Source organism: Pomacea canaliculata, linkage group LG6 (genome assembly GCF_003073045.1).
Source record: "Pomacea canaliculata isolate SZHN2017 linkage group LG6, ASM307304v1, whole genome shotgun sequence".
NCBI classification, from domain to species: domain Eukaryota; kingdom Metazoa; phylum Mollusca; class Gastropoda; order Architaenioglossa; family Ampullariidae; genus Pomacea; species Pomacea canaliculata.
Window position 1 is genome coordinate 16,571,885 of NC_037595.1, and position 23,225 is coordinate 16,595,109.

Below are 23,225 nucleotides of genomic sequence, written 5' to 3' on the forward strand. Positions count from 1 at the left end.
GTCAGCACCGACAGGTGTAGACACTTGTAGATGACAGCTGTAATCATCATTTAACTACTTGGTATCAGAGGCACAGCATCTGAGTCTGTCATCTGAGTGTCTTTCTGTCACTGACACTTATCGGTGTCTAGTGATGACAGCCTCGGGTAGAATAGTGCCACGCCCACTCTCTGACAAGCACGACAGCAAGCCCCAGGTGACTATGGCAACAGGATGACACTTTGCGCTTGGGAGTATTGCGCATGCGTAGGTTTATGCACAAGCGAGTTACGGGTGGGCATCACACCGTCAGTTCTCCGTCTGCAGCCCCTCGCACACGCAGCCGGCACACTGGAGGTGAGCACTCGTCCCGTTATTTCTGCAACCGTTCAGTTTAATTATCAGACGAAAACTCGGGTAGAATAGAACAACCGCCATCACCAAACCATTTTCAGTTTTGTTGTCACCAAAGGTTGAATTTTGGCTGGTTTTTCTCTCACCATTAGCTGTTATAGCGGGCAGGTGACCCTCGTCTTCGCTGTAGCTACCTGTCTGATTTTTATTGCTTGGAATATTGTCTGGAATATTGTAACTATTTCGTTTATGTTTCATTGTCTGGAATATTATTTGGACTATGAGTCATTAAGCGAGAGAAATGAGATCGCTAGACAAATTAATTACTTGTTCATTTCTTTTCATCTGAAATATTTTGCTTCAAAAAGTATTATCACCAACAACAAAAAAACTTTTCACATCTCGTATTGTTTGAAATAATTTTATGGACTCCTGCTTCACATTGGCAATATAACACTGCATTTTTTTTTTTTTTTTTTTTTTTTTGGTACCAGCTGCTGTCACTTATTTAAGATACTGATTGGGAAACTGTTGAATGAGAATGATGTAGTAGGGTCACGTTTGCTACGAAATAGACACGTAGTATGGTTGATGTCACGTAGTATGGTTGATGTCACGTAGTATGGCTGATGTCACGTAGTATGGCTGATGTCTATTTAGTACAGAAAGAGATGTCTTTTGTTCCATCGAGTGATCTCCTTTGGTGTGAACGTGTCCTGGCTCACTGTACATTTGTATAAGGTCACACACCGCTAAGCTAATGATTGTTTTCTACGCCTACCTTGTCTGTTAAATTTACCCAAAAACACAAGAGTACTCCCCAGGGATCAATATAAGGTCCTACCTTTTTAATATTCATTAGTACCATTGTTATCGCCATTCAAGAAACTATTGGACTTTAATTATTCATGATCTTCATTTTGGTAATGTTTTGCTGGTCAACTCATGCAGCCACAGACATGTAGTCTTGTATTTCAAAATAATTGCAAATGGGGTGAGCACATAAAGTAATGTTGCCAAGTATATACTTTGCCCATTGGTTGTTTGAGGCAATTCAAATACTCTCAGAGGAAGACCCTTGAGACCAGGTACAGTCAGCCACCGTATATACAATCTTATGGACCGCATATACGACAGTAGTCCATAAAACTATTTTAGGAATGATCAGTAATTCATATTGTCTAGTGACGGTGGTCTCATAAGATTATAAGGGAGTTTATCAATTCCCACCAGCTAGTGACTGTGGTGCCATCAGATGAACATGTAGGTGAACTCTTCTCCTCACTTAGTGACGGTTGTTTGTAAGATTAACATGGAGCAGAACAATTCCAGCCATCGCGGGTTGTAGTGTATAATTATCTCCAGTACATAATAGTAAACACCTGTGAGGTTTGTCCGTCGACGAACAACGCATTTCACAGAACATGTCTTTAGTGTGATTCAATGTTTTTTCCCAATGGCTTTTGTTCTTAACATATACACCTCCAAACATACCCTACACACACAAAAATCGAGAACACAGATGGCAAGAGTGTAGATGGCCTTCCATCTCATGAGCATGTTTCATATTTGAACGCTACTTTTTACATATTTTTCTCCTCCTGTTTTGTCGTACGTGAAGTGTAATTATACTCGTCATTGCCATGTTTACTTGGGACAGAATACTTTATTCAGGTTTACCTTAACAAAGAAAACCAAATCTATAAAAACAGAAGCAGAAAGAACAGTAGACGAACTTATATGAATCAAAGGGATTTAAAAAAATCAAAGCATTTATCACAGTTCATCTTCTTCAAATTGTCCAGATAATTCTGTGAATCAGCAAAGCAAAGAATTTCAAAAAAAAGCTAACCTGCAGCAAGGATGGACCATGAACTTGTATTACTGGACTACTGGCAGACGATTTTTGCAAGTTAACTACTAAAACGAGGCTGGTGTGTACAAAGCTTCCGGTTTATTCACATTTCAGATTAACTACTTAAACGAGACGGGTTTTTACAAAGCTTTCGGCTTAGTCACATTCATTGTTTAGGCTCGCCGAGACTTACAGCGGAGAACTTCACAGGAGGCTAAGCATTGGTCTCGGCAGACAGACAGCAATCCACCTATACGTGTCCGTAGATGGACTGACTAGACTGACTGGACTGAGGCACTAAATACATGTACTAGGTTTACTAGGCGTGAAAAAAGTTTTATGAACCCTCAGTCACTTTCAGAACTGGCTGAACGTATTCTGTGTATTCTGTCAGAACATGTCAGCATCACCGGAATTTGTCCTATTCGTCACATAAGGCTGACTACTACTTTTTCTCGCCGACTTCCTGTGTCGCTGGTGACGACTCCAGTGATCCAACGTCCTACTTCGTCGGAAGTAAGTTGTGCGCATGTCGCAATGCTGAGGTCACTACAGCTTCTTGCACATTTGCTTGTGACGTCACTGCTACCGAGAATAACCACAGCAACTGAAACGACCGTGACCCCCGGGGAGAAAACACGTGACCTGTACATCATGGGCCTGTACCCGCGGAGTGGGAGTTGGCAGGGCGGAGAAAGCATGCTGACGGCCAGCCTGATGGCGGTACGTCAGATCAACAGTATGCCAGACATTCTACCTGGCTACCGCCTCAACATTATAGCCAACGATACACTGGTGAGTCTGTGAGTGTGTTGGTGTATTTGTACACAGGTGAGTCTGTGAGTGTGTTGGTGTATTTGTACACAGGTGAGTGTAGGTGTGGTGGTGTATTTGTACACAGGTGAGTGTGGGTGTGGTGGTGTATTTGTACACAGGTGAGTGTGGGTGTGGTCAGGCCCGTTCTTAGCCCCCGCGGGGCCCGAGGCAAAGGACATGTGCGGGGCCCTCACGCCACGAATGTGATACGGCTGACTACACTTCCATATGCCTAGTTACCATATCAATCAAAAGCGCGGGGCCCCTTGAAGCGCGGGGCCCTAGGCAGATGCCTCGTCCGCCTGCCCCTAAGCACGGCCCTGGGTGTGGTGGTGTATTTGTACACAGGTGAGTCTGTGAGTGTGTTGGTGTATTTGTACACAGGTGAGTCTGTGAGTGTGGTGGTGTATTTGTACACAGGTGAGTCTGTGAGTGTGTTGGTGTATTTGTACACAGGTGAGTCTGTGAGTGTGTTGGTGTATTTGTACACAGGTGAGTCTGTGAGTGTGGTGGTGTATTTGTACACAGGTGAGTGTGGGTGTGGTGGTATATTTGTACAGTGGCGTAGACGCGGGTTAGATCATGTGAACACTGGTGTTTGTGGCCTGTGTGGATAGTAATTGTAGCTGTATTAGTTGTGATATGTGTAGGGAATAGATAATGTACACTCATGTAGTGTGTGTGTCGGGTATGTGTGTCGGAATGTATGTTTCAGACAGGTAGACAGTGGTGAATGTGAATATTGTATATGTGGGTAGTAGAGTACATCGTACGGTGTATGAGTGTAGTGTAGAATATGTGAGTGCTGAGTACGGGATCTGATGAAACAACACCATCAAGTTGACTATTCTGTACATTGTACACTGTACAGTGCTGTGTGTAGTGTACAATACTGTGTATTGTGTGTGTACCACTCAGTGTACAGTACTGTGTGTAGCACTCTGTGTGTACAGTACTGTGTAGTTTAGTACCTCTGTGTCGTGTGTACAGTACTGTGTGTAGCAATGTGTGTACAGTACTGTGTAGTTTAGTACCACTGTGTTGTGTGTACAGTACTGTGTAGTTTAGTACCACTGTGTTGTGTGTACAGTACTGTGTATTGTGTGTGTAGCACTGTGTGTAGAGTACTGTGTAGTTTAGTTCCTCTGTGTTGTGTGTGCAGAGGGCTGTACAATAATCTATGTAATGTGATGAAAAGGCTTGAAAAGCCAATCTATTTATTCCTTATTTATGTATACAATTCATGCATCTCAAGAATGTCCAACGTCTGTCCACCCGGCTAACGAGGGCCGAAAATAGTGACGTCAGTAGGAACTATTACGTGACGTGACGTACACCTGGAGAGAGAACATTTGTTTTTCCTTTCTTCAGGGCAGACGTTGACTGTTTGCAGTTCTTCTGCTGTCTTTCACTCGGTCCTGTCTGCACTGAAATCAGCTTCGTCTTCACAGAATCTCTTCAAGTGTTGAGTGTAGGGATTCACGCCAGACACTGGCGACAACAGCCGGCTTCTCAGGCAAAAATGGAAATGTCAGAGATGCTTTCAAACAGACATCATACAGTTGTCTTCTGTTTATCATTTTCTACTCTTCTGTGATTGTAGTTGACTGTTAAAAATAGCAGTTATTAGCTCAAGAACGTCAACCGTGAACGTCAGTTGGCTCACCCGGGGTATGTTAACGACTGGCGACAACGATCACTGCTGGTTTAGTTTGTTTAGGAATCTACTGGCTTAGTAAATAGTCTCTGATGAAGTGAGGTCTATAAAGTTATTGTGCTCTTCACATGGGATTTTGAGTGGTATTTGGTTCTCTAAAATTTATCTGAGGATCTCCTAGGTACCGGGGTGGGAAACAGAACCAAAGAACTGTTACCGCTTGGCTGTTGTAAACTAAAGTCGTGGCAGCTGAGCGGAGTTTTGCTGGCAGTAAGCCTTACAAGTATATTTGGAGTTTACAAGGTTTGTCAACCCTGTCTCTCAGCATTTCCTTCAAGTGTTGTCCATGTTGAGGATGGCTAGAGAAATTAGACATTTGTAGAACACTGTAGATGTACTCGCAAATTTTGAAGGGAGGGGACATGCGGCATCAGTTTCTTTTTAATGTTGTGGTTGTAATGTTGACATTGGTTGTAACTACTGCCCAGTGTGATGTCATACAATCAACAAACGCTTGTCTTCTAGGGAACGTGAAAAGATAGGACAAAGCAGTTCAATGTAAAAGTTGGCAAATCTCAGAGAAATACCCCAGACAGACGGGTGGACGGTCGGACAGACAGAAAGGTCACTGTGAGAAGCTAGAACTATGAAATAACAAGAAGCCATGCTGTTCTCTACAGCATTCGAGGACGATAAACACAAGGTATGACCATCAAAGAGGAAGAGAATGAAGCTGAAAGCAGCCTAAAGACCAAGGTACCGTGGAGCAGTGTCTTGTCCTCAAGTAGCTGAGGACTCAGCACTCACCTTATAACTTTTATTCTTCAAGTGTGTTGTATGAAAGTTGTTCACTGAATTCGCAAGACTTCTTTGCGTCCATTGAGAACATAATGGAGACATCAAGCAAATCAATAACACACTTCCAGTAAAAAAAAAATGTGTTGCAAAATGTGTTACGCAAGTCTACCGACCTACCTGCCCGATGATACCTGGTTTGCACTGGCTGCCGGGATATCGACATACCTCTTGACTGTGAGCTCCATTCCGAACAAATACACTATTTGTTCTCATACAACAGACCTCATCAACTGCTGTTTGTTGTCATACAAGCAGACGTCGTACACTGACATCTCACCACACATTATTAAAAAAGGAGTCAAGTGAAGGAGTCCACCTTCCAGCGGCGACTACTGTAGCACCGGTGTTGTCCTGAAATGGAGAGACAAAAGGATAAGAGTTGCTAGGTCCAAACTGTGGTCAGTGTATCGAGACCTGGTCAGTGAAGTAGAAGTGATTGCTTAGGACAGTGTCTATCACTTGTAGTGATTTGTTTTCCCCCACACTGCACCCTCTCCTGCTCGTTGAGCGTTCCGACGAGCTAGTCGAGTACCCTGGGAGCAGGTGATGTAACACTAATGATGCTAAGGATAGCAAAGATGTTAATTATTTGTGTACTGCATTAACATGACTTAAATCAGTGACATTACTTATCAAAACATCAGAAATAATTCTTATAAATTGGATAAGTATTTTTCCAGTACATGTTTTTGTGGAGCATAAGTGGGCCTGACGAGAAGAGGTGGAGGGACGGGGTAGGTGTGGTATACCCAGGCCAGGGGCTGTGAAGGGGGCCCGACATTGGTCGGTGGATTTGTTCCATTCTTTTGTTCCTTTTCTTTTAGAGAAAGGTCTGAGTTTGCATATGACATTACTGACTGAAATATAGATGTTGACGATCGAATAGCAAGCATAGTATTATATACTGGGAAAATAATTACCAGTACAATTAGAAGTAGCAGACTTCTTCCTGTCCCCCTCCTACTCCCCTTGCCCTGGAGCCTGGCGATATCGCGCGGTTGTTGTTGATCCGGACCTCGAGCGATCCGGCATGTTGTCTCATGTGTGCTGATAGTAGATTATCGGTGATGCTAGACAGAGCTAGTCAGATGCAAATCACATAATAATACTATGATGACAATCTCTGTGTCACGTGACGCCTGTAGCTGTGCATTATGTCAGCTTGACAGTGTTGGCACAAACACATACACACACACGTGTGCTTGGGAAGTTGTGTGTAGCATATGGCTCGAAGTGTGAATGAATGGTCAAGCAGTCTTGTCCAAAGATGTTTTGTAATATCACAATGATCGGCAAAGACAGGCGAGAGGGTCCGCCAGTCAGTTTGCTGCCACCTCCCCTCCTGCAGGCCGATGTTTGAGGGCGAATCGTGGGGTTCGCTTCGGCATCGGTGACATTTTTTGACAGAAAAAGCGTAGCTCCCCCTGGTCGATGCCACACCTTGCTGTGATCGATACATTTTGGGCGAAAGCTCGTCTTTGAGTTCGATTTCCTCCTGAAGCAGAAGTAATTGGGGCGCTGACGCCTTGTTGTCACGTGGGTGACAGTTGGCGGTGATCAGCGTTGTCACCAGTGAACATTGGTGTGACTCCAGTCCCTGCCACAAGTCTCAGGCAGCCGCCCCGACTCTTGACGGCTAAAAAACCAGTTTTTTTAATGGTAAATATTACAGGTGCTGACATTTCCGCAGAGAAGTTTTGTGCATGCTCTTTTGCACAGACTCTCACGCACACAGACACGTGTGTACACACCAAGTTGTCTCTTATCACAAAATAAAATATCGCCTGTTTACACACAGTTTTAACTAGCCAGAAAATAAATCAACAGAAAGAGTTCAAACGCGTTTGGTTCAACAGAGATCAATATCCTTTTTTCTGTTTAGTATGATGGTGCATATGCTGACATCCGATCAAAATACTTTTACACTAAACATTTTGTCTCGATTTACACTTTATTTAGGAGCATCACAGGCATGTGTGACACGGTGCCTAGAAGGACGCTGGGACTTGATGAGGTTAATTGTGTCTAATGAGTTTCAACCTGGTCTGCACGTGTGCAAGACGCGAATACACTTCATACTGTGACTCATACTGAGCAAGCTATGTTCATGTAGGGTTGCTGCTTCTTTGCTTTCAGTCCTGAGACGTTTACACAATTACAGTTAATGTTGAGGGCATCTCTTGCTGCTGACTTTTCTCTCCCTTTTTCATATGCAGATAAAGGGCAAGAGTTCGGATCCAAGTTTTGCGACTGTTTTGCTAGTCTATGTTAAATGAAGAATCATCAAGCTAAACCACAGTTCTAAGATTGGTAGCCTCGCTTTCAGTTTTTCATCCGGACTGAGCAAACTGGGAGCAACTGGCTTCATGTTTCATCATCCCATTGGTCATTCTATAGACACATATAGTTTGTATGTTATGATGCGTGTCTGTGTATGTGTTATTATTCTATCGGTGTGCTTTATTATTATTATTTCTCTCGACTGTGAGAGGCCCGCATACGATATCTGAATGTGCTTTGACTCTGTAGGACAATGTCTTTTATTTCTATTTTATTTCTAAGTGCATGAAATTTGCTCTATGGTGGAGAAATGCGCTATATGAATCTGCTTATTGTTTTTTTTTCAGCATCTCACGATGAAACTAAATAAAACTTTCTTTCTGTCTGTCTTTCTCTTCAAACTGCAGCATTGGTTGTTTCTGGTGTTACAGTGTGACCCTGGCATCGGGATCAAAGTCATGTTTCATCAGTTGTTCACACCCCCGACGAAGATGGCCATCATGGGAGATGGCTGTTCCATTGTGTCAGAGGTCACAGCACGTGCTTCGCATCTGTGGAATCTCGTGCAGGTGACGTCATACACTCATTGACCTTCTGGTAATCACGTGTCACCAAACATTTGTTTGCACAGTAACACTAACTTTGCTTCGATGTAACGGAGGCAAAGTTAATGCCAAGATTTTATGAAATTCTCAAGCCAGGGCTAATCTTGACCCAACTATTTGTTAGGGTGATTAAGTCACATGTTAATTAAGACAAACAAGAGGATAATTTTAGTGACACTAGTGTGGTGTCTTCTTGGGAATTATTTGAATTGATTACTGCACGATATGATAAGGGGAAACAAGTGATGTCAACACGATCTCGCTCTGCCTGAGCACTGCTCACTCCCACTGCTGTGGCGAAGACTGCTGCTGTTTTATTTGCAGTGTGCCCCTCTTACTGTAAGTTCTGTATGTGAGAACCACAGACTTCCATGATCTGTGATGAGAATACTTCTATATTTTATGCGGCATGCTTCGTGAAAAATCGTTACCAAACAACAGTTAATACTGGTGTGTGGAATCAATTCATTCTTTTGTAATTTATTGCCTAGAACAGCATTGTAAGTCTGTGGGACTACATCAGAGTTGGCATCAAGACATCGTCAATATAAACGTTTTCTGCGATTGAATCTGTCACCAATCAAATGTGGCATTTACCAAGTGTCTTTTCACTTCTTTGCACACTCTTCCCAATCATTATTTTATTAAGCAAAATCGATCGTGCACTAAATCGACTCATAAATAGAATTTCACTTCTCTCAATCCCCCCATTACTGCCATACAATACTGTGACATCCGGTCTTGTAGAGGAAATCGTTGTAAGCTGTCTTCTTAGGGTCTATTCACCACAAATGGTGTTCGTGCTTTGGAAAAACTTTGCTAGAAAGATCTTTTGTTCGTCAGCTAAAATTGTTTATTTTACAAGTTGAAATGGCCTGTAGATATAAGCGACAAGATATCCGCTGCATTAGTTTAAAAGCTTTTGATAAACAACCGGCACGTGAGGAGAGAGAGAACAGTTGAGTGTTGACCCTGAGTGAGGAACTCAAAGACACTTTCCTGGATGACCTCGGTTGCCTGTCTGAAGAGTTTATTTGACCGTTAGGGTTAGTCCCCAGCCAAGAGACAGTGTACTCGGCACCCGACCTCTCAAAAATTTACCGGCTTCATTTTCACGCAGGACTAGGGAATGAATCACTCCTGTCTTTCAAAATGGACTACTCTAGTAAAATTATATCCAAAGTAATCAAATCTGGATTAAGTAATCAAATTCAAAGTAATCATGTCCAGAGTGCCTTTGTATGTGAAACTGCCGCGGCTGGGCTTTGCATTATTTGTCGGGTAGGTTCCCTATCTTTACTCAGTAAACAGGCGTCAGGGTATTTTGTTGTTAGCCAGCTGATGACAAAAGACAAGCAAGAAATAAAAAAACGATGATACAAAAATCAAAGCTCAGAACACACACTGCTAGTTGAGACTTGACCATACTTGTGTCAGCAAATGTGTGCAGAAAAGGTCAGCTCGTCACCATGGTCACCAATGAATGTCGTTGCAAGGAAATACAAATGCCTGGCTCTAGTGTATGGCACTAGTCGAATGATGCTCAACTACCGATAATGAGGTATTAGATAAGAAACATGTCCTGCAACGGACTCGTGGGACAAAAACATCTCGTGAGACTGCACAAGAGTGAACTCATGCCTCTGGTGGACAGTGAAATCTCTGGATGCAGGTGCATCAGAATCTTCTCGGACTCAGGGCAGTAAAGTCTAACGGGATTTGGGGAAGTGAAATTTACTAGAATTCTCGGAAAGTAAAATCTGTATATGTTTGCCCTCTTGTAGGACTCGGGGACAACAAAGCCTAATGGACAACTGGAATATGTGTATATGTGTGTGTGTGTGGACGGCATTAAAATCAGTTCAACAAATTCGTGTTCACCATAGACATAAGACTAGACACACTGGGGAGGAAAACAAGTAAATACCACAGGACACGTGTCTTCCAATCCTGTATTTCGAAGGCGACTCCACTCTAAGGGAGATTACTGTTTATGCTTGTTGTGTACAGTGGTGATGACAACCCAGTCGCTGTTTAAACTTTCATCTGTGCAAGAGGCTATCGACTAAAACATTCCCTTTCTCACACCATCTTCCTGTTGTACTTGACATTTCACACCATCTTTGGCACATCCCACTCCCGTACTTGACATTTCACAAACCATTCGACCAGAGCGCCGAGTGTCCCACCATCTGCCCTCCGCGCGTGCGGCTAACTGTCAGAAAAGTCTCTTGAAACATCTTTACATCTCCTGGCGTCGTGTTGATGTACAACCACCACTGTGTGAGGTTAACAATGTATGGAATTCATTCACTTTGTCTTCTGTTTAACTCTCCCAATATTTTCGTATAATGGGCCTCAACTCTTGGAGCAAACTACTTACTGTGTGACGTCACCTTAACACTTTGTGATGTGACAAGGACTAGTGTTACTAACGTCTGTGAGTGACTAATGCATGTGCTAGGCTTTCACACACTGGGCACGTGCTTCGCGTACGACGATCGATCCTCCAAACTACTCGACCGTACAGTACAGTCATTACAGCTTCCTGTTACAGCATACACTACAGAAGTTACAGCTTACAGCACAGTAGTTACACCGTACAAGGCGTTACACCTTACAAGCCGTTACACCTTACAGTACAGCAGTTACAGCCTACAGTGCAGCTTACAAAAGGCCGTTAGTCACGGACTAATCTGTGACACTGAGTGACTATAATCGTTTTCTCCACATCTATGTACAGGGTGTCCAAAAGTTTTGCCCGATTTTATAAGATAAACGAATGTATGTTTTCAATGAATTGTATTGAATGATGAATGAGAACTACGAGCACAATGATAACTATGAATGAACCAAAGATGCAACAATGATCAATACGAAAGAAACAAGGATGCAACAATGATAAAATTAATACTAACGGAATGGTTCAAATTGTTCTCCGTTGTGTTCGATACAAGAAGCCAATCGTGATGCAACACTGTGACTGACCTTTTGGCACAGTTCCACATCGATTGTGGCATATTTTTCGGTAATAACAGTGCGAATGTCAGAAAAATCTACATTCGTTATCAATATAAAATCGGGCGAAACTTTTTGGACACCCTGTATGTGTGAACGTGTCTGTAAATTCTTGTAGATGTGTACACGCATGTTCAGGGACTTGATGTGGAGATAATTAAGAGCTTCATCCATCTCATACACCGTGTTTCCGTATAGTGTTTCCATCCAGTGTATAATTCCATCCAGTAATTGATCTCTGTCTTTCCTCACTGTACCTAATGTTATAGTTTGCGTGTGACGTGTGTCACAGTGATGTGTGAATTGTGACCTGTCCCGCTAGGTGTCCTATCTGTCCGTGTCACCAGCCCTGTCGGACAAGGCCAAGTTCCCACTGTTCGCCCGCGTGACAGCGCCGGACACACAAACCAACCCTGTCCGCCTGCTGCTGCTGCAGACCTTCGGGTGGCGGCGGGTGGCCACCATCCACCAGTCCTACGATCTTTTCGCCGCCGTGAGTACAACTCACTCTCCTACAGCTCTCGTCATCTTAATCAGAAGGTTAAGAGGAATAAAGGAATGCAGAAAATGGTTGATGGAAAGACTGAAGAAGGAAAGACTGAAGCATGACTCAGAATGATAGAAATGAGGTTACTACTGTCACATGATTGTCACGTGCTACTAAAAATCCCTCTGTCTCCCCTGTCAGGGACAGAGAAAGAGAGTATATGTATATTTATTCTTTCTGGTCAGGGGTCCCCTCTCCTATCAGGTATTGTGTCCCCTGTCAAGGGTTGCTTCTCATCTCATGAACCTTATTACCTAGCCAGACTTGCGGCGTCTATACATTAATGACTCGCTCTGGCTCACCTGTCAGGTGTTGTGTCTTCTGTCTTACCTAGTTACTCATGCGGCACCTGTGCACTTATTCTTACTCGCTCTAGTTCACACATGCGCCCTCGGGTCTTTTATCTCCAGACCACGGAGAACCTGGTTCGCCTACTGCAAGAAGCCAACATCACCATCATCAGGTCCGAAATTTTTATGGATGACCCCACACCGCACGTGAAAAGTCTGAAGGTCAGTCGTCTGCCATTAGATTCCACGTGGCATCAGGCAATGAATGTGTTCAAAGGTTTCTTTTTAATGGCGATGTAGACTTTGTAGCACATGATACTTGACAGAGTGAAACAAATGCCTGCTTCCCTAAAGCAACTCGAGACTGTGCACGTGTTCAAGACGATAGATGTCTTCATCTCGTCTGTCCGGTCTTCCTGTCTTATCCTTACCGGCAAGAAAGCCACGTGTTCTCCGATATCGACACTTGTTGTCATGGCAACAAAAACTGTTTTGTTGTTGGTCAGGTGTTTGTGGACTACATGCTTTGAAATAGCTTTTGACTAATTGTGAATAGCCCTAAAGCTGAATGACAAGACTTCTAGTCTGAGAGACACGACTGTTGTAGCAGAAACTGACAAAGACTGATAACGATAAAACACTTTGCGATAGTAACACGATATGTTTCTCCTGCTGATGTCAGGACAATGACTGTCGGATTATCGTGGGAGCATTTTACCAGGACAAAGCCCGCAAAGTGTTCTGCGAGGTAAGTATAGTACTCTGAGCTCTCCTCCATCTCTTTCCATCTTCCACCTTCTCCTTCCCCCCTACTTCCCCCGTGTGGTTTTAGCTTCTGACAGCTTTTCGTTCCCCGTGGGAATTGCAACATACACCCTGATTATCTCGCTCTCTCTCACACACACACGCACGCGCACGCTCATCCACACACATACACATGCCGACACACCCAACGCACACCCAATCAAAGCTAAATTGAATTGTTTTCAGCCGGAATGCTACGCCCCGTGCATCTTCTTTCTTTGTGCCGATGAATAAAAGGAGTGTGTGTATGTGTGTGCGCGCTTTGGTGTGTCTGTATCACTATATATGCATGTGTATGTGTGGCATTATGTCTGTCTGCCTGTTGCAGGCGTACAAGGTGGGGCTGTACGGGTCCCGGGTGGTGTGGCTGCTGCCCGGATGGTATGACGCCGGGTGGTGGTTGATGGCGGATCCAGCAGTCGACTGCAGCCCCGGGCAACTGATAGAGGCCGTGGAGGGTCACTTTGATACCGGCATCCTGTCCATCAACCCCCGGTAGGCACGTGTAATGATGATGTAATGGTGGTGGTCGGGTAGGTGTGGTGGTTGTGTGACAGCAATGATCTGGTGGGGATAGATGATGAAGAGATGTAATATAATGTCAGATCATGCACATCAGACCAGATGACTCCGAGAGTATGCTCACGCGCGCGTGTGTGTGTGTATGTGTGTGTGTTTTTCAGCGTTTCTTTCTTTGATTCTCTCTCTCTCTTTGGAAGCAACAGGTTAGTGTTTTGGGAGAGAGAAATCACGAATAAATTCTTCCAACGAATTCAAACACGCATGATAATTAGCAAACAGCTCTGTCTCTTGTCTATTTGTCTGTCTCCTGTCTGTCTCAGCTCTGAACGCGCCATCTCAGGCTGGCTGCCCTCGGAGTTCACGGCCGCTTATAAGGCTGCTGCGGGTGGTCGCCATTTGCCCGGTGACACGATCGTCTCACAAGGCTACGACGCCGTCTGGGCCCTGGCTCTGGCACTCAACCGGACACAGGAACAGTTGACAGGCGAGTGTCAGTGCCACTCAGTCGTCTAGTTCAACTGAACTAAGAAATATCTGAGAATCTGGTCGATGAGCTGCGCGTGCATTTAGAAAGACTAAGAAGAAGCCTTTGCTTTAGGAATCCAGAAAATTTTGAAGAAAAACTAATTACATCAAAAAGAAAAATAGTTTGACTACGTGGCTTAAGATGATGTAAAAAGCAAGGAAATTTTTCAAAAACGTTCCGCTCTGCCTTGTGATACACAGCCATTGCATTCATTGAAAGCAAAATGAGACAGACGTAGAACTACAAATTATTTTGATTCCTTTATGATATCCAGAGTATTTCAAGAAAATCTATACAGGAAATTACATCTTCAAAGACATTGAAAAAGCTACATTTAGTAAACTTGCTAACACACCGTAAGAAAGATGTTAAACAGAACAAAGAAAGCTCCTTGCTTCACTCCTCGCTTTCCGGGAAAGTGTGTATGTGTGTGTGTGGGTGGGGAGGCCAGAGTGCCTTTCACCAAGGGCGCAAATCAGCTGACCACACCTCCTGAATAAACATACGGAAATGTCTGATGTGGCTAACTCCTGGAACTGCTGTAGAAAAATACATATTTTTTCTATATATATATATGGAAATAACTACAGTATTTACATCATGACAGAAAACAGGCTAGTGTGATCTTTGTGCTGTCCTGTCTCCTGTCCTCCTATCCTAGTCTCACGTTTTCATACCTTAGTCTCATCTCCTGCTGTCCCGTGTGGTTTCCTCTTGCTTGTCTTGTGTTCCCGTATCTCAGTCTCATGTATTGCTGTCCCCTGTTCCGTGTGGTTTACTACTGCTGAAGTCTTGTGTCTTGCTGTCTCAGTACATCTCATATCTACCTGTCTCATGTGGCTCTGTTGTGCAGGTAGCAGCAAGGGTCTGGAAGATTTCACCTACGAGAACAGCGAGATGGCCCGGATGTTGTACAACAACCTGCTGCAAGTCTCCTTCACTGGCGTTAGGGGACCCATCACCTTCGACGCCAACGGTGACCCAGTGGGTCTGGTCAGTGTGGGCCGTGTACAAGGTAAGCAGATGGTTTAGTGGGTCTGTTAGTGTGAGCCATGTACCAGGTAGACAAGAGCTCAGCAAGATAAACAGGCAATCCATTGTAGACCGTGTGAAAGGTGGGCCACATACGAGGTATACCTAGAGACCTAATGTAGGCTATTACAATGTAGACAGGTGATGTAGTGTGAGCCATGTACAAGGTAGATAATGTAGTGTGATGTACAGTGTTGGCAACTGTACTCTCACTTTCCACGTGACTATTCTTTGACAACAGACCTGAAAGTAGTAGTCTCAACATTAAATTACTGCAGTCAGTGGCGTCTAGAGTCGTTGTGTTGTCATGGTAACACAGCTATCGCCCTCCATTACCTCCTTCTTACATTTGTAACTGTGCGCCGTGTAACTGTGTGACATATAACTGTGCGCCGTTTAATCTTTTCTCATGATGCTGTCTGGCGGTACAAGGAGGCCTCCACATCTTGATCATTGAGTGTTGTCCAGTGACAATAACTAAGACTAGCGGCATGGACTTCGTAATGGTGACTGGAAACTCGGCTCTAACCACAATGATTAAAGACAGTCAAATTAAAGACTACCTGCCTGCTGAAAGCACCGTAGCTGCACATAGACTGCACCGTGAGTTGTACGCAGTGATAATATAATTTGAACTCTCCAGGAGGGGAGAAGCAGACGGTGTGTGTGTACAACCCCACGAGGCCCACAGATCAGCGGCTGGAATGGTCCACAGACACGCCATTGCTGTGGGAAGGTTAGTCTGATTTCTGGTGTGTATACATCAGACAGGATGGGATGACGGAGGTAGCTGGACACACACACACATATGCAGGCCGCGCAGACATACATTCTTACGTCATGAATACACAGGTGCAAAAAACAGCAAGGTAAGCTTTGTCTCTGATCGTCTTTCACGTCAATCATCAGTTTCTTTCTTTAACAGATATTAATATTCTCAATAGCCGTGTAACTAGTGTAGCGGGAGCGCTAGTTTCGGTCAGCGGTACGGCTGACAGTGTCTAGTCCCTCCACCCCACATCCCCTTCCACCCCACGCGTGGTCGCGCAAGCGGCGCGCAGCGCGAGACAGGGCAGCAACTGCGGGTGACGTAGAACCCAAGCTGCCCTGTACAAAAAGCGGGCGTAAGGCAGCGCCCGCACCTGTTTCTCTCCGCACGAGAATTGGTCCTGCCGGTATGGCAGTTAGAGCCTTGGGAGACTGAGTTAGCGAGAAGTACCTTTGGGCTGCGAAGCCCCTGGTCCGCTGGAAATAGCGGCTCGCTACACTCAGTCTCTTTCCTTTTTCTCCCCCCCCCCCACCTTGGGAGTTGAGTTAGGTTTAGGTTTGGCCAGGTAGGTAGGGTTAGGGTTAAGTTTGGTAGTTGTTTTGTTGGTAGATGTATATATTCTGTAAATAAATCTATGTCTTAAACTGTAGCACTTGTGTGAGCGTGTAGTGTCAGCGAGTGCTAGTGTGTGAACTGTCCCTGTGTATGTAGTCGTGACGCAGCAGAAGCGAAGAGAACACACGAGAAGGTCCGGCGAAACTGACACACCGACTGAAAAGACACTTTACGTGTATAGTTAGTAAGTAAAGCAGGGTCTTTTGTGGGCTCCTAGGTCGGCTGTAGCTCGGGTGCGTGCAGAAATAGGTATAGAAGAAAAAGAACACAACGCGAGGTACGTAAGGACTAGACGACGCACCCGACTAACGAGAGCCAGAATTTTCGTAGACAGGAAAATTCTCCTAGGGAACTTCCGTCCTCTTCCCTGGAGCGAGAAAGAGGAACGGACTGATTTGGCGCTAGGGTGTTAGCGATAGGCGTTGATCAGTCCGGTTACACTAGTAAGATTTATTTTTGTCACACCTACGACTTTTTTTCGATACAAGTCTCGACGCTGTATCCTGAGTTTACTGAACACAAATGGCTGATAACCAGGTACGTCACAACTATCACTAACTGGGTCATAGCCTCGTTGTGAATACCAGACGGGAATGTGTATTCTGGATGGTGATAAAAGTAGCAGTTGCATGCTGTGGTTGTGTTGCGCAGGTGGGTTACCTCCCCGTGACTCTACAATGACACGAACGGAGTACGTCACTCTGTCCTTGCCTCTGTACGTCACGACGTGTGTCCTGGCCGCCCTCGGTGTCCTTCTCACCGGCGCTTTCCTCGCCTTTAACATCGTTCTCAGGAATGCCAGGTGAGAGAACCTGGAACAACTTAGTGAAGGTCAGGTGAGACAACTCTGTGAAGAAAGAAAGAGGGGGATTGTTGGTAAAGGAGCTGCATGGGGACAGGTTATAAAGTCGAATGGGAGTTAGTGTCAACTAAGTGAGGAAGGAAGAGGTGAAGAAAGTACACCAAGAGCCTGTAGTAAACCACGGACTGTACGTGAGCACACCTCCTGAGTGTAACTGCCCACTGGGATTAATAAAGCTGGTCATTGTCATTAGTTTGATACAATTATCAAACTGTAAACATTTACAGTCTCGCATCGCCACGCAGATTAAAAAAATTACTTACGAGTCTCTCGGCGGCACAGAAGATAGACATTTAATGCAAATCTGCAACTCAGCCTTGACTATTTACAGCTATCTATATATAATTGTTATATCAACTATCTATATAGTTGATACGTGACTATTTACACATATCTATACATATGATTATTTACAACTGTATATACATATCTATACATATGACTCTTTACAACCTTGTCCATACTTCTGATTATTACAAACATCTATTCATTTGACTAACCCTGTCTATACATTATTTTGATTATGTACAACCATGTCGGAACTTTGCCAGTTTCTAATGTTTTTCACAAACATCGGCTAATTGTTCTCTACGGCTGAAGTAAAATATGTGTTGTTTATTTGTCTGAGTTAGGGGTTGGTCTGTACTATCGTTGTCTATTATTACGTCACAGACTCGTTAAGATGTCGTCTCCTCGCCTCAACAACGTGATTCTGCTGGGGTGCGTGTGCACCTACTCCTCCGTCTTCGTGCAAGATGCAGGAGGGGAACATGGAGTCCTGGCGTGTGAGGTAAACACATTTAACACTACTTGGTCTACTTGGTCTACTTGGTCGATGTTCACACGAGTGAGAGGACGCCAACAGCTTCAGTAGCAAGATTTTCTGCAACTTCCGCTAAACAAGCCCCCTTCACTCCTTGATAGTTAAGTCTGTAATGTTCTGTGGAAGGTGACTTTCTTACTTATGTAACTCACCCCCACTCTTAACATTCTCTTGTTTTTATCCAAATGTCTGTCTTCTCTTTCTTTTCTTTTTCTGTTTATTGAATGGAGGTGCACCATGTCAGCTTCATGTCTCTGTAGAGACAGCCCTTCATTTTCTTGCAGAGACGGTTTGACATTCCTTTAGACGCAATCTTTGTCTCAAGATCTGTATTTCATACTTTTAATTATTTGACAGCTTCTTGCTGTCAGTTTCTTCTAATGCACTGAATTCTTACTTTGCGTCCATCGCTAGTAGAGTTGATTCAAGTGACAAGTCAAAACAAAGCAACTTACACATATTACAAATCTTCTGCAGCTAAAAAAATATTAACACAGCTCTCGACATTCTCCTACTGAAGGTATTGGATATATACAAAGCACTTACATAGCTAAAACAAGCACCAGAGGCTCTGACAACATTAACAACAAAATACACCAATCACTTCAGAAACGCTGACCTTACATGAACTACATCCCACTTCCCAACCCTTCTAAAACAAACTAAAGTCATCGCAGTTCATAAATCAAGCGACGTATACAATCCTATTATCAAGCAATCTCAATTCTTTCATCATTCTCCAATCTCTTGGAAAACATCCATATTCCTCTTCAAACTCACCTAATAAAACACAAACTTCTCCATCCTGATCAGTGTGGATGTAGACCCAAACACTCTGGCCACACAACACTAACATCTCTAGCAAAACAGTTGTTAAACAATGTAAACGTTAATTAATTTACTGCAGCCCTTGATAGACTTTGCAAAAGCTTTTGATGTTATTCATCATGATCTGCCCATCAAAATAATGTTTTTCAAGCTTAATAACTGCTCCAACCAATTCCCTAAGCTCTTTCTCTCGAACAGAACTCAGAGAGTTTCAGTTAAAGACCAAATGTTGCATTCGAGTGAAGTGAAATTTGGCATAAGGCTCAATCTTGGGTTGTCTTCTGTTCTTGTCTGCGTAAACGTCTGTTATCTATATTCATCAGCGACCTTCCCCTTCATGCGAAATGTTTGCCGACGACACAACAAGACATGCATGTCACAAACAAACTGAGCCACTGGCGGCTCTCCAGAGTGCTGGTGAGTTTCAGCTCTGGACGAAGCTACATCACATTTGCACTCATAGCCTCATTGTAAATACCGGAAGGGGATGTGCTGTCACGTGCTGTGATATTAGAGATGACGTGCTTTGTGTTTCAGATCAAGACGGCGCTGCTGGCGGTGGGCGTGTCCCTGGCTTTCGCCTCACTCTTCGCCAAGACTTGGCGAGTGTACGTCATCTTCACCAGCACCAAGGTGCAAAGGCGGGTACGTGACGGGTAGTGAAGATGAGACCATTAGACCTGTAGAAGGAGGCAGAGATTCGCTTCTTCTTAGTCCTGTTTGCCCCCAGTGGAGCATAGGGCCGAAACCACACCATGCCAATAGAAACGGTTCTGGGCTTCCTTCTTCTGTTGGGACCATGTCATGCCAGCTGCCTTCTCCTCGCCGTGGACCGATCTCCTCCATGTCTGTCTGGGTCTCTCGACCCTAGGCTTCCCCTTTGGGTTCCAGTTTAGAGCTTTTGTAGTTAAATTGTCAGAAGGCTTTCGCGGGGTGTGACCAATCCAGCCCCACTTCCACTTCTTGATGTCTTGGCTGGCAGGTTTTTGGTTGGTTCTCTCCCACAGGTCTGTATTGGAGATCTTCTCAGGCCATCTGATGTTGAGGATGTTGTTTGCAATGTCAGTGTGTTGTGTCTTTTGACAACATGTTCTTTGTACTGGCGTAATGATGCATCTGTTGTGTCTTGCCGTATGTTGTGCGCTGTGTTGCTTGATTCAACAATTTTGCTGACTTGCATGGCGTGACCCTGCCCTGACACAACCGTGACTGATGGCACGCCGTGATCTCTACCTGATGTCATGGTAATGGACTGACCACACTGGCGTCACCTCATTGTTTTGTCATGTGCAGGTGATGCATGACGGTCATCTGCTGGCCATCGTCGCCGCTCTCGTCTTCATCAACCTCCTCGTGCTGCTCTCCTGGTGGATCCTTGACCCCCGCACACTGCAGGTCACCAGGACAACCACAGTTGAGGTCAGGGATCGCCAATATAGCACACACGCACACACACACACGCACTCACTAGAATGTGATCGACGTCCTCCTATCTAACCTGTTTATCTTAAACTGTGTGCCTTGCCATTTGTTTGTTTGTTAATAAAAATAACTGCAAACATGTTTGAGGGCGCGTAGGTTCGTGCGTGCGTGCGCGTGCGACCCTCTTACTGTCCAGTGTACGCATGCATAGGAAAGTGAAGCGGGCGGCGTGGTGTTGGTGATGGTGCAGCGCTGTGAGCTGACCTGCAGGTCGGACCGCGAACTCTACTTCCTTGGTACATTGTACGGCCTGCATGCACTCGTGCTGTTGCTGGGCACGTTCCTGGCTTGGGAGACTCGTAAGGTACGTGTGTGTGTTAGTCAGTGTGTGTGATTCAGTGAGTGTGTGTGTGTTAATGTAACGACTGCAGGCAGTCTTTACACCACCTTCTTCAAGTGCTTGAAACATTAAACTGTGTTACCATGGCGATGTTGTGGCATCGCTGTCCAAGAAATCTCCAAGACGCTGTTACTTGTTACTTGTGACCTAACGGTAGTGGCAAGATCACCGATGACGTCACAGTCTGTCTGGGTAGGTTACATATGATGAAGTCACGTCCTGTCCTGTAGGCTGCATATGATGACGTCAGAGCCGTGCGTGTTGACCAGGTGCACTACCCCGAGCTGAATGACTCCAAGTTCATCGGACTGTGCATCTACAACGTGGCGCTCCTCTCCATCCTGGCAGTGGTCGTGACCTTGACCGTGGACTCGTCCTTGAACCTGCGCCACCTCCTGAACTCTACGCTCGTGCTGCTGGGCACCACAGTCACCCAGTGCCTCATCTTTGTGCCGAAAGTAGGTGACGGGAACCCACAGCAGTGTTCTGCACGTATGTGAGGTCAGGGTGGGGGTTAGGGTTAGGATGAGTCTTTGTATGCGCAGCTGGACATGAAAGTGCTGTGTGCTGTGCTGTTGCATCCTGGGTGAGGGAGAGACGTTCAAGAGATCGTCTTGGCGCCGGACCACGGAAAGATGACCTGTGTGTTCCTGATTTACCTTTTCTGCGCATAAAGCTACTTGTAATCCTTGTGCAATTTCTTATATAGCTTGTTGTGGACATTTGTGCACATAGAGAACAGAAGGCATGAATGCTGCATTTAGAAGTTTCCTGTTGTAGGTTAATTTTGTGTCGTTCTCTGTATCCTCTATAGTAGGGGCGTGCTATAGGGCACCTGTTGTTTGTTGTTAGCTGCTGCTAACAACTCTTTACTCCTTACTCTTTACTCTTTACAACTCTTGATGACCAGTCTTCTCTTAGCGCCTTCCTCATCTCGCTGTCTCCTCGGTACGTAGCATCCATGTCTGTCACGTCAGAATGCATGAATCACTGGTGTCTAGACTGAGGTGTCAAACACTAAACCTTCACAGTTCACCTGCAGTCTGACTGACATGACACTGAATACGACAGTCTTGCTCGTGGTGTATCTTTGTTTTATCGCCTTTAGCCATCGGTAATTGAACACGTGACGAAATTTGAATCTTGATCGGAGCTTGAAATGTGACTGATCGTGACCGACATTATCATGCTTGACATGGATGATCGATATGTCAATAACATGACACTTTTGATTGTCTTGTAGGTAATGACTTACCGTCACAACCGAGTGGACGATGACAACAAGACTACAGTGCACACTATAGCAGCTAGAGAGGTCACGGCCAAAAGTTTCGACTGCGGCAACATGAGCGGACAAGCTGCCCACCACACTCGCTCACCTCGTGACCTGCAGCTTTTGGCTCCTCCTTCTCAGACAGACTCGTCCATCGGGTCCTAGTCCCGCCAAGCGCTTGACTCAAACCCAAACGGACAAGGACTTCAAGTCCAGGGCCAACAGTGTGTCACGTCTCGCGTGTACGTCACGGAGCCAGACGTGTCCTGGTGGTACGATGACGCGTTGCCGGTGTAGAAACGTCACAAGTATTTGAAGTGCACGTGATTTTCATGGCACTTCCTGCGGCCCATCGCTCTATGGGAGAGACTGACATGTGGAAGCCTCCCTTCCTTATCCGTCCGCCCAGTTTTCTCTCCCGTAATTGTTATTACCTGCAGGGATGGGGAGTAGCTGTAGCCTAGCTACAGCTACTGTAGCCGGCTACAAATTTTGTAGCTTGTAGCTTAGCCGGCTACAAATTAAAAAAAAGTAGCTTGTAGCCGTAGCTACATTTTAGAAAGTAGCTGTAGCTTGGCTACATGTTGGCTACTTTCACGACTGTAGCACTCTAGTAGTGTACAAAGTATAATGTCTTTGGGTTGTAGATTTGCATCTATATTCCAGAATGTTCAGCACGGCAGCAATGTAAAAGATAGAATGTCTTTGTGCGAGGGCGGAAATGATGTTCAACAATGTAGCATGTTCAAAGTAAAAATGTCTTGTCTTTGTGCGAGGGAGGAAATGATGTTCAACAATTAGCGATGTTCAAAATGTCTTTTTGCGACGAAATAGAATGTCTGTGCTAGAATGTTCGAGGGAGGGAGAATAAATAGCAGGGCTGACAGTGGTGGAGATATAAAAAATCAGACATGGTACCCCGACTCAGTGTGAATGTGGCAATTAAATATTTTGAAAATATTTAGAAAAATGTTAATTTTATCAAAAGTAATGTTTATACCATATTCTCAAATGCATCACTTTGTAGCTTATGCATTTCTAAAAAAAAAATTGCAAAATTTTACTGCTGTAGCACAAGCCAATCTTGAGA

At 44.7% G+C, this 23,225-nt stretch overlaps 1 protein-coding gene across 1 annotated transcript; it reads left to right on the forward strand.

The window, feature by feature from the left end:
- Positions 1 to 8,235: 8,235 nt before the first annotated feature.
- On the forward strand, positions 8,236 to 22,657 carry LOC112566439 (gamma-aminobutyric acid type B receptor subunit 1-like). Its single transcript, XM_025242640.1, has 15 exons — positions 8,236 to 8,368; positions 11,745 to 11,915; positions 12,380 to 12,481; positions 12,942 to 13,007; positions 13,392 to 13,558; positions 13,906 to 14,069; positions 14,965 to 15,126; positions 15,787 to 15,879; positions 17,179 to 17,329; positions 18,062 to 18,179; positions 19,578 to 19,685; positions 20,334 to 20,459; positions 20,674 to 20,826; positions 21,093 to 21,320; positions 22,106 to 22,657. The coding sequence occupies exons 1-15, from the start codon at positions 8,258 to 8,260 to the stop codon at positions 22,298 to 22,300; spliced, it is 2,115 nt and encodes a 704-aa protein (XP_025098425.1). The 5' UTR covers positions 8,236 to 8,257; the 3' UTR covers positions 22,301 to 22,657.
- Positions 22,658 to 23,225: the final 568 nt, after the last annotated feature.